This window comes from Sturnira hondurensis, unplaced genomic scaffold, assembly GCF_014824575.4.
Source record: "Sturnira hondurensis isolate 20B ecotype Veracruz unplaced genomic scaffold, ASM1482457v3 Scaffold0014745, whole genome shotgun sequence".
NCBI lineage: Eukaryota > Metazoa > Chordata > Mammalia > Chiroptera > Phyllostomidae > Sturnira > Sturnira hondurensis.
In genome coordinates, this window is record NW_028087376.1 from 3,039,106 (window position 1) to 3,057,030 (window position 17,925).

Genomic DNA, 17,925 nt, shown 5'->3' on the forward strand with positions numbered 1-17,925 from the left:
ACAGTTGACATTAAATGTTATTTTGTATTAGTTTCAGGTGTACAGCATAGTGCTTAGACATTTACATAATTTGAAGTAATACCCCTGATAAGTCTAGTACTCACCTGGCACTACACATAGTTATTACAATATTATTGACTATATTCCCTATGCTGTATTTTATATCCCCATGACTATTTTATAGCTACCAATTTGTACTTCTTGATTTAAATGCCTTTCTTTTGAAAAACTCTCACATCTGCCATTTCCACTGCGTTCCGACCATCCTGGTCACCTTGAATTTGCTGGCAGCGATGCCCAGTCTCCCTGACCCCTCCCGCATTAGCGCATTTCTCCTACCTGACCTGCATCCATCCTCCCACTCTCTCTCCACCCTCCTTCAATTTGATCCACACGTGGCTACCAGGACAATATTTCTAAAACACCTGGAACCCATCATGCTCCTGCCCTAAGCCCTACAGTGAGTCTTGGACACCCTTGGCATCCTGCATGGGAAAACGGGGCTCTGACCATGGAGAAACTCTGCTTGTCCTCTACCACTTGGAGAAAAATCTTCTCTTGAACCAAGTATGTCCCAAGTTTATTTGACTGCAAAACGTCCTTTTCCAAGGAACACACATCACCACCCTTCAGACCCAGAGTGTGCAGCAATGCACTGTGGGGTGGGGCACAGCAGATTGCCTGGGCCGCTCAGATCCCCCTACGCGCCTTCCTGATCTTATTTCTTACATTCTCCACAACCGTCTGCTCCAGAAAAACCGGTCATTTTATTGTTATATAATATGCCATGCAACTAATAGAGTCCCTTTTCTTTGTTTTCATAATTTCTCCAACTAGAAACATTCTCCTTCTTCCTCTCCACTCGATTAGATCTTACCCTTCCTCTAATATATAGTTCATATTGCATCTTTTCTATAAATCCTTGCCAAACTCTCTCATCCCAATTACTATAGCATTAATTTATCTGTATCAAAAAACCAAAATCTCAACAGTGGAAAATACCCATAGTTCACATTTGGGTCAAGAAGGTAATAATATGGTTGAACTTTCCCATCAAATTTCTTCAAAAGTAATTTATGAGGTAAGATTATATTACACTCACAAGAAATGTATTTACAAGGTAAGATTATATTACACTCACAAGAACTGAATTTCTATAAAACTTGCAGGATCTTTAAATAGGAGAGGAAAAAGATTTAATATCAATAAATAATTCACTGTAACTGACATTTAGTTCTGCTGTTTTGACCAGAATAACTTTATGAAAGCACTAGGAAAGTTTCACGCCTTCATTTCCATTTTGCAGAAAATTGCCAAGCACCACCTAATGAACACTAGTATGAGAAGAAAACCGGAAGTGTATAGAAAAGACAAAATCATTAGTTTCCATAAACACCATTATCCTTATTTCCCCTTCCTGTTTCTAGTGATTTTTCCCATACAACATAATCAAAATTAGTCTCATGTAAAAGGTACCATTTCTGTGTATCACTCTTTTAAAGAATGTTTTTCATCCTCATGGTGAAAAGATGCCTTCTGATAATGCCCAATTCAGTTCCTATCTAGAACTCAAAAGCAATCACAATTAAATGCCTTCTTTTGATACACACGTATCTCCATCAAGAAGCCCTGTGTTATGAAGTGAGCTTGAGGAGAAGAAAATCTGAGGGAACTCTAGTCTTTCTACTTCTGCCCTGGAAATGTACGTGTGAGACCCACCCTGGGCCTCCCACTTCCTCCTGACCACCCATGTTTGCTATCCCTGAGCCACCCACTCCCAGAAGGATCTGAGAAATAGGACAGTCCTCATCAGCTCAGATCTCTAGCACCAGCTGAAAAAACTCCTGGACTGTCCCCGCTCTGGACCTCCCGGCACGTCTAAGATTGCCGTGACTGTTTGCTCCTTCCACCTCCATCCCGCTCGGCCATTTGCTTGCTTTTAGACATACAATGCCTTCCTAATCTCTACAACATCTTTAGGCTTGACTGGTATCTGTCTTGTCCTTCCAAGACTGTACGTTCATCTTTATTTAACCTCCTGCTGGTTTAATCCATCATATCTGAAGATTCCTTTGCTCAATTAAATAGTGGACAGTCTTCTGATATGAAAGAGGATTCAGCTTCAACCCCACTTTTCCAACCTTATTTTCCTATGTGAACCTTTTACTTCAAACAACCTGATCCATTCCTGGGCCCTTAAATGAGCCAGACCATGCATATCCCCAATTTTGTTTTCCAAAAGTCCTGCTCTGTAAGATCCAGTTCAAAGCTGTGCTCTCAAGGAGCCTTCTCTAGCTTCTTATTCTGATCATCACCTTGGCCTCTGCTGACTGTCTTTATTAGTGAGTCCTGCAGCAGGTCTCACAAAAAAACAATAGCGGTTTCCAAGGGGCAGGCTACCCTCTTGGAGATTACAATGCATATTATTATATTAAAGACTTTTAGACTTCTTCCAGTCAATGTCAAACAATACTGAACCCATTTTTTTCTGAAACTTATTTAGCCATGGTATCCCTTTTCCATGTTATATCCTTTAATAAAAACTTGGAAGTACAGACATAAGGAAAACAGGTCTACACAAGTCAGTGGTATTTCCCACAAGTGACCTTGTATCCTAACGTGCCCTTGTGGCATATCTTCTCTCCAACTGGTGTGAATGGCAATGACCCAGGGGGTCTAACCAGCTGTGGGCTTTCTCAGTTCCTATTGCTGTCACTATACTCAGATTACTCTTTGCTTGCTAAATGTGAGTTAATGCAATGCCTAGCAGACGGTAAATACAGAAGACGTTAGCTACTTTCATTTTGAGACCACAGGGCAGAGCAGTCAAAAGCTTGCCCGTGGAATCAGACAAACCATGTTCTAACTCTGGTCCTGCTCTCACTAGACAGACAGTGAGATCTAGGGTTATGTCTGTTTTGTTTATCAGTGTCTGGTACACACAGAGTACCTGGTACAGAACATGCAGTCAATAAGCATTTCTTGAGTGAATTAAGGACGAAGTTGTTTTCAATCAAGCAATTTTGCCTAGCAGGGGACATTTGGCAATATCCGGGGACAGTTTTAGTTGTCACAACTTGCATCAGGTGGGTAAAGATCCAGGTTGCTATTGAATATTCTACAATCTACAGGACAAAGAATTATACAGCCCCAAATGGCAATAATGCAGAGGTTGAGAAATCCTACTCTAGAGTCAGGCTAATCAGAGATAAATTTCTAACTAGTAACTGCCTGGCCTTGAGTAAGTTATCACATTTCTCTAAGTGTCGATTTCTTCATCTGTAGAATGAGGGACTGACTGTAACTGATATAACATATATACAAATAAAATGAACCGAGTAATGCATACAAGGTGTTTAACACTGATTGGTGCATAGAAAGTGTGACTATAAATACGACCTGGGAGCATTCGTACCATTAACCTTTGTTCCCTGTCTCCTCACGATGATGAGGCTCTTCAGATGGAGTCTTAGGATGCTCTCAGAACTCTATCAATCCCGGAGTGAGTACTCACATGAGAATGAGCCCTGCACTCCCACTTACGTTTACCATATGGTCAGAGTGTATATACGTGCTCACCAGAGGCTCGGTAATGAAAACCTTGTTCAAGAAGAGCATGCTGTCTGCCTGAACCAGACTTCTCTGATTCTCAAAGGTGCGGGAGAGAATGGAAAGGCGTTCTCGGAGTGAAGGATCGATAATACACTCTTCAAGGAACTCATCGGTCTCATTCTTTTCTTCTCTGATCAGACCCTTACAGACCCTGAAGGAAAACAGAAAACGTGAGATTTGTTTGGGGATTCACACGAAGACCACTGTGAAAGGCTCCCCTCCAGTCCAGCATCCTGGGAACGACCTCCACCATCACCTGCATCGGTCCCTCCTTGCCCTGAGTCTGGAACGTGCTACCTGAGTGACCTTATACTTTAACTTCTCAAGAGCCTCACTTCGCTCTTTAGTCACTTCCTTCAAGAAGTCTTCCAGGGCTTCCCGTCTTCCACTTGCCTACTCCTGTGCCTCCATGAATATTTGGACCAATATTTTATTTTAGCTAATGGCATTTTCCAGGTTGATTTTTAAACACTTAGCATCTACTCCACCTCTCACACTTCAAAGGCAATTTTGTTTCTTTTAAACTTGCTTAGCTTTAATTCTTTCTTAGCTGTTAAGTTACCTGGAGAACAGAATCAAGAACCAGTAAGGACTAGGTTTGTTTGTTTTTTTAAAAATATATTTTATTGATTATACCATTACAGTTGTTCTATTCCCCCCCTTCATTTTTCTCCACCCGCACACTCCCTCCCCCACCATTCTCCACCCCTTAGTTTATAACCACGTGTCTCAAGTTCTTTAGATTCTATATTTCCCCCACTATTCTCACCCTCCCACTATCTATTTTCTACCTACCATCTATGCTATTTTCTGTGCCTTCTCCCCCCTTCTCCTCCTCCCACTCCCCTGTTTCTAACCCTTCATGTGTTCTTCATTTCTATGGTTCCACTCCTGATCTAGCTGTCCTCTTGGTTTGCTTTTGTTTTAGGTGTGGTTGTTAATAACTGTGTGTTTGCTGTCCTTTCACTGTTAATATATAAGTCCCTTTAGCATTTCATATAATAAGGGCTTGGTGATGATGAACTCCTTGAACTTGACCTTGTCTGAGAAGCACTTTATCTGTCCTTCCATTCTAAATGAAAGTTTTGCTGGATAAAGCAATCTTGGCTGTAGGTCTTTGGATTTCATGACTTGGAATACTTCTTTCCAGCCCCTTCTTGCCTGTAAGGTCTCTTTTGAGAAATCCGCTGACAGTCTGATGGGTACTCCTTTGTAGGTGACTGTCCCCTTATCCCTTGCTGCTTCTAGGATTCTCTCCTTCATTTTAGTCTTGGCTAATGTAATTATGATGTGCCTTGGTGTGTTCCTCCTTGGGTCCAACTTCTTTGGGACTCTCTGAGATTCCTGGATTTCCTGGAAGTCTATGTCCTTTGCCAGACTGGGGAAGTTCTCCTTTATTATTTGTTCAAACACGTTTTCCATTCGTGGCTGTTTCTTTCCCCCTTCTGGTACCCCTATAATCCGGATGTTGGAACATTTAAATATGTCCTAGAGGTTCCTAAGCCTCTCCTCATTTTTTTGAATTCTCATTTCTTCATTCCTTTCTGGTGGGATGTTTTGTTCTTCCTTCTGGTCCATTCCATTGATTTGAGTCCCAGTTTCCTTTCCATCACTATTGGTTTCCTGGACATCTCCCTTCATTTCAATTAGTTTAGCCTTCATATGTTCCTCTAATTTGTGACTATAATCTACCAATTCTGTGAGCATCCTGATAAATAGCGTCTTAAATTGGGCTTCTGAGAGGCTGGCAAGCTATTGGTCGCTTAGAGTTATCAGCTCTGGGACTTTGAGTTCATCTTGCGCCATCTTTTGGGCTGTTTGTGCCTGTTAAGTAGCAGGATCGGAGCCCTAGGTTTTCACCAGAGCAGGGCAACTCAGTCGCTGGGTTGTGACGATGTATGTGGGGGCGGGGTCAAAGAGGTACAATGGCTTCCCTCTGCCGCCGCTGCTGCGACCCCCACTGGCACCGCAGCCACCACTGTCACCAGGCCCACACGTTTCGTTCCACTGCACTCGAGTGTGCCACCGCTGTCGGCCCTCCACCACTGGGTTCGTCCCCTGGGGCCTGCGTAGTCTGTCTCACTGTGCGCGAATGTGCGACCGCGGTCAGTCTGCCCCGCACCCGGACTGGCTTTGGGCTGCCCGCGCCCCTAGCGCCTAGGTTGGGGGGATCTGTCCTGCCCGACCCAGCTCCGCTGCTGGTTCCGCCTCTCTTACCGTCCCCGTTGAACGGTTCGTAGCTGTCGGACTTCCGTATAATTCCGTTTTCTGGTCTTTGGGTGTGTTCTAGTTCTCCAAAACTTTTGTTGTAGTCAAACTTGGTTGTGGGAGAAGGCACAGTGTTTCCACCTATGCCTCTATCTTGGCGTAAGTCCAGACTCAGGACTAGGTTTGGATACCGATTTGACTATCTATTTACTAGCTCTGTGGCTTTTGGGAGTTACCAGATTCCTCTTTGCCTCAGTGCCTTTACCTATAAAATAGAAGCTCTCCATCATAAAGACATGCTGAGCATTAAGTGTGATCAAGGACCTAGTATACAGGGACAAAGCAGATACTCAATAAATACCAGTTTTCTGTATCAACCACAGGCAGCTACCAAGCTGTCAAGCTTATAAAATGCTCAAACTACATCTAAAATTACATTTTCTCTCTTTCTAGCTCTTCAAATCTCTTATAATAAATCAGAGAAGCAGCCTTCCTCAACCCTCATGCAGTGCCCTCACTACAGATATGTTCACATCACTCCAGGTATCAATTACTTCACCTGAGCTTTTAGAAACTGAATTTTATCTCCTCCCAGGGCATATGACCATTTTCTCAACATTTTGGTGGTATTGCCAATGATGAGAGACAAGTTATTTAGCTTTCTCATTGAGAGCCTAGGGTCCCTGAATTCCTGTCTCAGCTTCAACTATTAATATTTTTCTAAATGACTTTATGTAGGCATGTGCTTAGTGACATTGAAGAACTCTTTTTCATAACTTTAGTGTCCAGGCTCCTTGGGCCACATAGGATAAAGGTGTCAGAGAAATGGGTTCAGTGTGTCTGGTTCCAAGGAAAAAGCGTCGTGTGCTTCCTTTTGTTTGCTGTTCGGGAAGCGGTGTCCTGGGTAACGAGAGCAGCAGCCTCTACACTCCAGGGCACAGCAGCGCCAAGTAAAGAGAGCTCAGTCCACAGAAAGAAAGGAAACCATTAATTCTTGTAAGCGGAAGTTATTACACCTATCCTTAGAAATAAATCCTAAAGAAACAATCACAGGTAAAAGTAAAAACGCAGCTGCAGAGATGTTCATCAAAACGCTATCAATAATACAGAAAAAGTGGGTAAACTTTATGTAAGAGATTGAAGGGTTGGTGAAGCACATAATGGGGGTCATAAACATTACATTTATTTAGAGGTTTAATGGGAGTGGGGTGTGGGGATAAAAGGCCTCGTATGGACCAAGGATGATAATGCTCCGTGAACTGAGGGGTATGATCAACTCAACCCCTGAGCCAGAAAACAGAGCAAAAATTCCCAAGTACTCCCCTTCTCCCATGCTGTTGGGACTCTTAAATTAATGACAGCTGTATAATGCAAAGAGTGGGGGTGGGGGTTGGAGGCAGGTACCAGCTGTCTTCCTCCTTGCCCTCTGGTGGAGAACTGGAGCCATGACTGAGAGACTAAGAAGGCAACATGCAACAACACCTTGAGCTGGGCTGACTCCAACGAGGGCTTCTATACACCCCGGTCTATACTAGGCTGTTTTTCCCTGATGATATTCGTGGTCTTCTGTCTCAGAGGTGGTTCTGTCCTACAGATGAATGACACCTCTCATCAGAGAGCTTAACAGCACATCAGCCTTCTCTCTCAGTTAAGCCATGGATTTAACCTGTTTTCCAAATGGTCTGGTACCCACCAACACCCAACACCTCCAGGCATCAAGTATAATCTGGCCTACGAACAAGAGTCAATAGGGAAGACTTGTGTCTCAGACACGGCAGCATTGACCCAGTAATGCTTTCTCATCTTCAGGTGCTAGAGATGCTCCTTTGCAGCATCCCCAAGAGGTGGTAACCAGATGTGAAGGAGAGTAACAACTAAGAGCTATGGCCTTCATAGCTGGGAGGAATACTCCCACGTCCACATTTGGCATAGAAAGGATAGAGTCATCCACCTTCAAATGGACCATGGGACCCTGGTCATTGAGCAACTCTGTGATAACTGTTATAAGCTGAGGACTAGAGGTCCTCTTCCTGTTTACCAAATACCACTCAAGATTAAATTCATTACTTCCTGGGTGGCAGGCCCCAAATCCAATGAATACTGATCTATCTCGAGAAACATCTCTTCTCCTCTTCCTGAATGTGGTAGGATAAATCCATGCTGACCACTTTGTGGGAGTCCACTGAAGATATTAGTAGTTCCTACACAAAGCAAATCTAGAATTAGAGCCAGATGCTACTGAGACAATGGTCATGACCTTCATGGAGAAATGGGGGACAGAAATCTTCAAAAGCTCATGCTGAGTCTCTGAATATAATAAGCTATGATGAGAATGAGTGTGAAAGAAAGTGAGTATGAGTATGGTGGGATGTTTTATAATCCCTCAGGACAAGCATGCATGAGACCATTTAGAATAGATCTTCTCTGTTCCAAGTTCAGGAGCAAAGTCGAACTCCCTCTCTACATTTTTAACTACAGTGGCTGCTGAAAGAAGAAAAGGGATAGGTTGCTCACCATCAGGAGCAGGAGAGTCAAACATAAGGAGGATTATTCCAGGGATGCCTGCACTGGCCTCATTGGGGAGCTCAAGAGAAGACTTAAACTATTAGTTAAAGATCTGACTGCTACTTCTCAGGGATGAGCAAGCCTCTGCCCACAAGCAAGATACCACAGAACATCATGCATTATCTGCCACTGATGTGTGGCTTGACATACAACTCGAGGATTTGTGACTCAGAGGAGAAGGAGTCCTGTATCCACAGCAAGAGCCCTCATGGCTGGTTATGTCCAGGACAAGAATCCATGACTAATAGTATAAGTTGTGATGTGCTTGGGGATATATTAAGGGACAAGAGAGAGAAGAGACAACCTGGTCAAATAAAATAGTAGGCATAAAAGGCCTATTTTCCCTAAAAATCAATTTCCCTTCTGGCCCCGGGCACATGGCCCTAGGAGAGGGGGAGGAAGAAGGTAAGGGGCGGCGTATTCAACAAACTCTTCAATTAACCAACCAACCCAGTCTGGAGAAACATGAGTTATGTTGCTATGTGTCACCAAAGTGAAAAGGAAGATATTCTTATTTAGCCACCTGAAGCCACTTTTCAAGTTCATTGTTTAAGGGAAGGGCATGATCCTAGATAATAAAATTAGGTTTCTAATCATGGTTATGAAAATGTTATCCCATATTATTCCCTTGCTCCCAAAAATTGCCTAGAAGAACTAACATAAAGAGTAAGAGAGATAGTGAAAGACAAACAATACAAGAGATAGGGATAAAACTCAAAGATAACATTAGAGGTAAGAGTGTGAGTATTTGGGGCGGTTGGGTAGGGATGAAAGAAGAAAAAAGTATGCATGCACAAGTGGTTGAAATCACATACTCTGCCTTAGCATCTCCAACAGCAATGGGTCTGAATTATTCTTGAGTTTCACTGTTAAATTAATGTCCTTAGGTATTTTTTGGACACAGGCAAGGCATCAATCACGTCCTTTACATACAGTCAAAAACAGACACAGTTGAATTTACAGCGGCCTTCCCCTCTGAGAGCGTATATTCGTTATCCCCCAGGGATGATGCTGCAGGGCAAGCAGGGCATTCAAACACTCTGTGTACTGCTGTTCCTTTGTTCGTACCTGCACTCCCATTTCACCTTTAAACCTGTTTGGTACACATGTCGGCTGGGGAATCAGGACAAAGGAAGCAGTGGATGAGCAGAGTCCTCTTGCCTTTTTCAACTACTGGCATCTCTATACCTGAGGCAAACTAAAGATTTTAGGCAGGAAAGGCTTTTCTTCGCTCACCTTTTAAAGATGGCACAGTGGCAATCCAGTGATTAAAGCTCATCGGCTGAATGAGGAAGCTTCTGGCTCCCTTGTGCCCTCTCATTGCCAAGGCTCCTTCTGGTTCGAGTAGGGGCGGCACAGTGGGGGATTGCCGCCTGATTCCCATGGGCCTAAGACTTTTTATTTTTATCACATGCTAACTTGGTTTTAAACAAAGCTTTGAAGCTTCCCAGGGCTCATCTTTAATGAAATTGGAGAGGCAAAGAAAAAAGGCTGAAATAAATTCCAGTGCAAGCAACAGAAGTGCTAATGCAGGGAGGATGGGAGGAGTTGAAAAGAGGCAAGAGTAGATTCGGTGAAAAAGAAATATTAAACATTTAACCATGAAGAGATCAGTTAAAATATTTAGGTTTTCTATTTTATTAACTTTCTCTACTGCCTGAAGTATTATTTAAAAAAGCATATTAAAGGTACCAACAAGAAATCATTATTAAATTATTTGGTTAGTAGGGATCCAGCAACTAAAACTGGGGCTATAAAAGCTATTATATCTAAGCCCTTCTTTTTCCTCATTTCATCTTCTGGAAATAACTTTTTACTGAAAAAAAAATTCCACATTGATCCAACCTAAAACAGATTATTTTTATAAATCCTATATGAATTCTGATCAATTTGTTTAGGGCTATGTAATGAAATACAGATGTGTAGATCAGTTTGGAGGATAGTAAAAAATGATATAGATGGTCTGTAAAATCCAGTAGTTTGGTTCGGATAAATTGTAACCTGGCTAAGACAAATTGAGAATGGACAAGCCCACATAGCTCAATTCAAGTTCTTTCAATGAAAAAGGAGCATCATACACTGGAACCAATTTAAAAATTGTGGACAGTGTTGAGTGCCTTAAAAACTTACCACAAAAGTCATTGATTTTTAATAGTAACTGAGTATTGTGTTCCTCCAAATTGCAGCATCTAGGTGATTTTTCCTACAAACCTGTGCTTTTCTCTGTCTTCCTCTTCCTGAGTAGCAAATATCTTCCACTGGAAATGAGCAATGATGTTACTGCGGTTGTGAATAGTGACAGTTCGCTGATTGGCCAGAGATATATAGGTTTTCTCAATGATCAAAGAATTCTTGTCCAGCCTTATATTCATGTCTATCGCAGCTCCATACAGGGATACAAACATTTTTTCACCTAGAAATGAACAAAGTAAACATGCTTTGAGATTTACTCTAGAATGATACTACTAGGCTATTTCTTTCCCCAAGGTGAAGTTAGGAATATTGCACAAGTTTTACACATTTCATTCTTTCTTCCCCATCAATCCAGAGGTCAGATATGATCAGAAACTTAAATAATGTTTAGTGCAATTATAGAGAATCAAACTATCTTGCTGGGTCACTGTAAAACATACATAAACTATGACTTTTTGTGGTGGGTGCTACAAGACATTTTCTTCTTTGCAATAGTTTCAAATCCTACAGGCCAACCATGAAGGCACCTGAGTTCTAGAATTACAACCATATGCCTCATCTCTGTCTCAAGCATGGGCTGGATTTCTGATTCTAAAGTAACTGTATCAAATACATCCGGGGAGAGCTGCTAAACAGCAAGGATCTACGTCCAATCAAACAGGATCAGGAAGGAAGAGTCAGTCATTTCATTAAGAGAAAACAGACTATTTAAAAGAAGCCACATCCCTAAACAACAGCAATTAAAACAAAACAAAATAAAACACAATGGTATAAAAATAGAAGACAAAAGCTATAATTATCATTTAAATGTTTTAATTTATTGATCTTAGAAAGAGAAAGGAGGGGAAGAGAGAGGGAAATATCAGTTTGCTGTTCCACTTATTTATGCATTCACTGGTTGATTCTCGTATGTGCCCTGACTAGGGATCAAACCCACAGCCTTGGTGTACAGAGACCACACTCTAAACTAAATGAGCTACTCGGCCAGGGCCTAAATTTTTTTAATGTTAAGAACACCTTTATTCAACATAGTAATTTATTCCAGACTTCATTCAAGATGTGCTAATTGTCTTAATTCTAGTCGTGTAAATGAGGGCCTCCCTTCTAGGAAGACAACCTATACTGTATCTGCCCTCTGCATGTCATGGAAATTGATAGAAAAAGAAAATACTTAGATACCAAGAATGCTCTGTTGATCTGTGCTATGAAGGCTTTAGTCAGCACCCAGAAAGTATAATCATGTGCACTTCGTTTTTTGGGAAACGTTTTTGCTCCATTCACAATTGTATGAATGTCAATTTGTATGCATGTCAAATTGTATGAATGTCAATTTACTCACTAGCCAAGCAGCTAGTGAGTAAATTGACAACACACATTGTGAATGTTCTTTAGGCAAAATATGTTAATTTGAACACAGCAAACTTTTCTCAAACTTTAAAGAAAAAGTAATAAGCATCTAGGCACGTGGCTCTAAAATTTTAAATTTTTATTTAATAATGTACATGTTAAGTAAAATTTTCAAGTAGTATAAAAGTATATATCATAAAAATAAAATGTCTTTCTCCCCTTCACTCAATCATAAGCCTACTTTTTAGAGGTAACAGCTGTTAATATTTTCATGTATTTCCTTCCCAAATAAAGGTATGCACTTTGGTTAACTTTTAAACTTTTTTTAAGTTAAATTTAACTCATTGTTACTGTAACTTGCATATTCTTAATTATGTATGAAGTTGAACATCTTTTTATGAATTAATTGGAGATATACATATATGTATGTATATATTATTTTTTCCAGTGAGATGCCTATTATATACAGCCTTGGCCATTTTCCTTTTGAGGAGTTCATCTTTTGCTTATTGATTTGTGGACCCTTTTTGATAAGAAAAAATTAGTGCTTTGTCAGCTATGTTGCAATTTTTTTCTCTGTTAGACTTTTTTATTTCTTTATGGAAAATGTTCTTAGTCTTTATAAAATTTAATTGTAATTATTTTCTTTATGGATTTTGAAAATAAGTTAAGATTTTTTGCATTTCACTTCAACTTCCACCTTCCCTTCAAAAGTGGTTCTTTTCTTAATGAAATTAAAGTGACCATAAATCAGTCTGGCTCAATGCACTATTAAAATGAAACATGGGTGATTTTCTTTTTACAGCAATGGTAAGCTAAGTTAAATTAACGGACTTTCCTGATGAAATAACTTAAAAGTCTGAAAAAATATGAACAAACATCTTCTTAAAAGCACTTGAGAGCCATCATGATGGTAAGAAACAACCAGACCAAATTTAAAGGAACAAGAGGACCGAAAGAAACAAATGAGCACAGAAGGCAGTTTTGACCTGAGGACAAGCTACTCTTGGCAGTTTTGAGCCACCGTTTTTGTGAGGGCAGGAGAGAGAGAGAAATCAAAGCCCTACGCCTGCAGAAGGGAGAACACAAGGTGAATAAAACCGCCCCCCACAAGAAGCTATCTGATCCTCAATCCTCAAAGGACTATATGCACTCAACATGAGGGTGGACTAGAAGTAGACCGGCCCTAGTTCAGAGTTAAATATTAGACTGGACGTGTCTGTTTTTTCAGAGAGCTGCAAGCCTTTAATTTGGTTGTCGTGGACTGGCTGCAGGCTCAGAAACCAGGAAGACACAACTCATTTGTTTTTGGAAAAAGGAATTTGCACCCAAAGTTTCAAAATTTTCAACATAAAAAACAGACAAACATAACCAGGGATGGGACAGAAGAAAGAGAGGAAAGAAAAAAGAAAAGAAGAAGAGGAAGGAAGGAAAAAAGATAGGGAGGAAGAAAGGAAGGGAAGGAGGAAAGGAGGGAGAAAGAGAGAGAGAGAGAGGGAAAGAGGGAGGAAACCACGATAGCAAACTTTGTGAGTTAGAACCTGAAGATACAACAAAAACAGAAACAGATCCACAAAATCTGATAAGTAGAATCATCATGCATAGACTACAAACCAACTATGCTTAGTAATTTAAAGAAAGAAAGAATGAGTTTAACTATGAAGCAACAGGAAATTTAAAAATCTAGAGAATTTGAAAAAAAGACACTCTTGGCTCTTATAGAAATAAAATAACCTAAAATTTAAAAACTCTAATAATATACTTAATAAGAGAATTTTATTAATTTTATGAAAAAAATTAGTGAAATAAAAGATGGTTCAGAAAATACAAAAGGCAATATAAAGAAATAAAAATATATGGAAAGTGCACAGTGAATGGGTAAAAGCCTAGACAGATGAAGTGAGATGGTGTAAAAGTGTTTAATTGGAAACTCAGGAGAGGAAAGAGATAATGAAGCAAAGACAGTATTTCAAGAAATACGTGTAAGAGTGTTCTAGGATTGATTAAAGGTATCAGTTTACAATTTTAAAAAACCCAATGAATGACAAGTAGGATAAATTAAAAGAAATTCAAAGAACAATTACAAAGGGCACATGGACAATAATGGGGGGAGGGGGTGGAAATGGGGGAGAGGTGGGGAGGGCTGGGGTGTCTGGCTGGGGTGGGGAAGGCAGAAAACTGTACTTGAACAATAATTTAAAAATTAAGAAGAAATTCATACATAAATATATTGCAGTGAAACAAAAACAACAACAACAAATCAAAGGCAAAGAAGAAATGCTAAAAGTAGGCAGAGGAGAAAAAGATATCTTCAGAGGATCAATGGTTAGAATTACAGCTAACTTTTCAATTAAAACAATGGAGACTAAAAAACAATGAAAGAACTTCTTCAATATAATATGGAGAAACAATACCAACAAAGAATTCTATAATTTTTCAGCTTTTTTCCCCTCAAAAATGTCTTTGTTTTGTCTTCACTTTTTAAGGATATTTTCAGTGGGTAAGAGATTCTAGATTAGTTTTTTTTTTTATTTCAGCTCTTAAATAATGCCATTTTATTGTCTTCTGGCCTCAATAATTTCAACTGATAGGTTTGCTACTAGTATTATTAGTGTGCCTTTTTCTCACTAGTTTTATAATATTCTCTCGGCTTTGGTTTTCAGCAGTATTTGTACCACCAAGAGTTTTCTGAGCTTTGTCAACCTTGGATTATTGTCATTCATCATTTTTAGAAAATTTTTAGACACTATCTCTTAAAATATTTTTATCCCATTCTTTCCTCTATTTCTAAGACTCCAATTACATGTATAGTGACATTTTGACTGTGTGTCACATCTACACGGCCTTCGCTTTCTGTTCTTTTTTCCTTATTCTTTTTCACTTCTCTCTGTGATTCAGTCTGGGTATTGTCTGCTGACCTATATTCAGGTTGAGGAATCCTGTCTTCTGCTGTATCCATTCTATTGGTAAACTAACCTAATAAATCCATAATTTCCAACATTATATTTTCAGAATATCATTGTTAATATAACCTGACAAAGATAAAACAAGTATGCCAATATATAGACTGATTACACTTCTCAATATCAAGGTAAAATCTTAAACAAAAAATTAGTAATCTTAATTCATCAGCACATTAAAAGAGCAATACTTTGCAACCAAGTGGAGGGTTTTTTAGGAATGCAAAGATGGCTCACTATTAAAATATCTGTTAATATGGAATAGATCCAAGGGGAAACTTATTTATTCTCCACTGATGCTGAAAGAGAATCTAACAAAATTCAAAACATTTTTAAATGTAAAAATTCATTAAAATAAGAACTGATGCAATTAAAACATAGTATAAAGTCTCAGCAATTAAAAACGCATGAAGAGACAAAACAAAGGGTGGAATGGAATAAAAAGCCAAAATAGACCCAAATACATATTGAAATTTATTATATTATCAAGACAGCAACTCAAACCACTGGTGTAATGATAACCTTTGTGAAAATGGGCTATTGGGACAACTTAATAGCCATGTGGAAAACAGTCTCAGAATAAAAGCCAAATGAATCAAATATTTAAATGTTCAATATGGAACGATAAAGGTAGAATATATGTGAAATCTTTTGATAACTTTAGAGGGATATTTTTCTAACTCTGACTCAAAATTCAGATCCATCTAAAAAAGATTAGAAGAATGACTACATAAGAATGAAAAAAATTCTGCATGGCACAAATATTCATATGCAAGAACAAAAGAAAACCTGGGTAAATATTTGCAACTGTGTCTGATACAAAGGGATTAAATCCCCAAATATATGAGTAGCTCTTAGAAAGCAATAAGACAATCCAATAGAATGGAATAGAATTACAAAAAAGGAAATACAAAAGTCCCCTGCATGTATTATTAGACGCTCGACGATACTCATAATAAAATACAACTAAAGGTATATTTATATATCATTTTCCCTATCAAATTGGCCAAACAAAACAAAAATCTGAGAACACAATTTGTTGTCAAGACAAAGGGGAGAAGGCACTCTTACAAACTGCTATGAGACTACAAAATGGTACCATTCTGCAGGGAGTCAATTTGGTAACACAGATCAAAAGATCTATTAAAACTATAAAACTACTAATCCTCTGTCCCACTTCTAGGAATTTATCCTGTAAATGAATCAACAAGATTAAAGGTATTCATTACAGCATTGTTCTTAATACAATGGAGTGGAAACAGCCCAAGTTCACCCATCAATAGAAGGCCAGTTAAATAATCTGCACTACACCTCACAGTGGAACACTGTGCAGGCGTGGAATAGTACACTGGGACATGGACAGATCTCCAGGATATATTACTAAGTAGAGAAAACAAGGTTTAGAGCAATTTATATAGCATGTTATTTTGTATAAGTGGTGAATGTAAGCATACATTCGTGTTTGCATCCATTTGCAAAAAACTAGCACAGAAAGGTTATACAAGGAACCAATAAAATAAGAGCAAGTTGAGGTGAATAAGCTAGGGGGAAATAACACTTTCCAACATATACTTTTGAATATTGCTTTAATTTTTCGATATATGAATACATTGCTTATCCAATACTTCAATGTACAAAGGGATTATAGGGCCTCAGGAAAACTGCAGAGCTTCCAGAGAGCATTAGTAATGAGAGTAAAATACAAATACCATTTCATAACTATCAGATTAACAAAAATCAAGCAGTTTGATAATGTTCTTTTGGCAGTGTGTTGGCAAGGACGTGGGAAAACAAGAATTTTCATAGACAGCTGATGGAAATACACGTTGGCACAAGCACTTGATTAATCAATTTAGAAGCCAGTAAAGCTCAAGGTTAATTTGCTCTATAACTTACTATAGACATTTATCTTTAGGGACAATCTCACACAGCTACACAAGAACACACACACAAACTCACTGCAGCATTGTTTGTAATAGCACAAAAAATCTAGAAACATCCTAATATTCAATAGGTAAATAAATAAATTATAGTTCACATGCTGCAGTACGTTGCACTAGTTAAAATGAATCAGAGCTATATGTATTTATATGTTCAAATCTTTAAAACAATGTTGAACAAAAAGTCAATTAGAAAATGGTATATACATTATGACACCATTTATGTGACATTTAAAGCAACTCATGACAATAGTATATATTGTTTATGAATAAGTAAATATATTGGACAGCATAAAAATGCACTCAATATAGCTCCTCTGATGATTAAAGCATGTGAACTGAGACCAGGAGAGAGTAACAAGCTGACCTCAAATCTGTAATCATTTCACTGATCTGTAAAACAAAACATCCGAAAATGTGTATGGCAAAATGTTGAGACGTGCTAAGTACAGCGGTTGTTCATTATATCAGTGTCTGTGCTTCTGTGGCTATTTGAAATACAGGGGTGGGCAAAATTAGGTGTATAGTCGTTTGTATGGAAAAATATATAATACAACTATAAATAATAATACATACTTGTTTTGTGTACCCAACCATATAAGAATACAAAAATAAATAATAATTAACTATGTTTTGCATACCCAACTATAAGCCCACTTTTGCCCACCTGTATTTCATTGTTTAAAAAACTAATACAGGAAAAGATCCAAGGGTTTACTGAATTCACATTAATCTGGGTGTTAGAGAGACTAATGTCATCAATTTGAGCTGCTTGTTGCAAAACTGTTCCTTCCCAGAAATACAGCAAGAGCCACTACATTTTTTTTCAAGAACCATCTAATATTCATTTTTTACCACTATTTCCCAAAGTCATCAGATCCTCAAAGGAAACAATAACTTCTGTCTTATCCATGCAGCTGTTGAAGTACTTGCTTTTTATACCCTCCTTCATGAAGACAACCTTAAAAAGGGTCCCCAGCCCCCAGCTGCTTAGAAGAGTGACAGGATGGAGGTGTTAGCCTACAGGAGTGGATAAGGTCGCTGTGCCTCAGCATTTCTGTGTCCTTGGAGTGCCTGCTCCTGCAATGGTTTCTTTCGGG

The 17,925-nt window shown here is 39.0% G+C and overlaps 1 protein-coding gene across 1 annotated transcript in view; it reads right to left on the reverse strand.

Annotated features, from left to right (window-relative positions):
• HYDIN (HYDIN axonemal central pair apparatus protein) overlaps positions 1 to 17,925 on the reverse strand; it is a 306,600-nt gene that overhangs the window by 229,828 nt on the left and 58,847 nt on the right. The window contains exons 8-9 of the mRNA XM_037063680.1: positions 10,597 to 10,798; positions 3,580 to 3,763 (exon numbers count right to left, since the gene is read on the reverse strand). Of these exons, the coding sequence (XP_036919575.1) occupies positions 3,580 to 3,763; positions 10,597 to 10,798 (386 nt within the window). The remainder of the gene's footprint in view (positions 1 to 3,579; positions 3,764 to 10,596; positions 10,799 to 17,925) is intronic.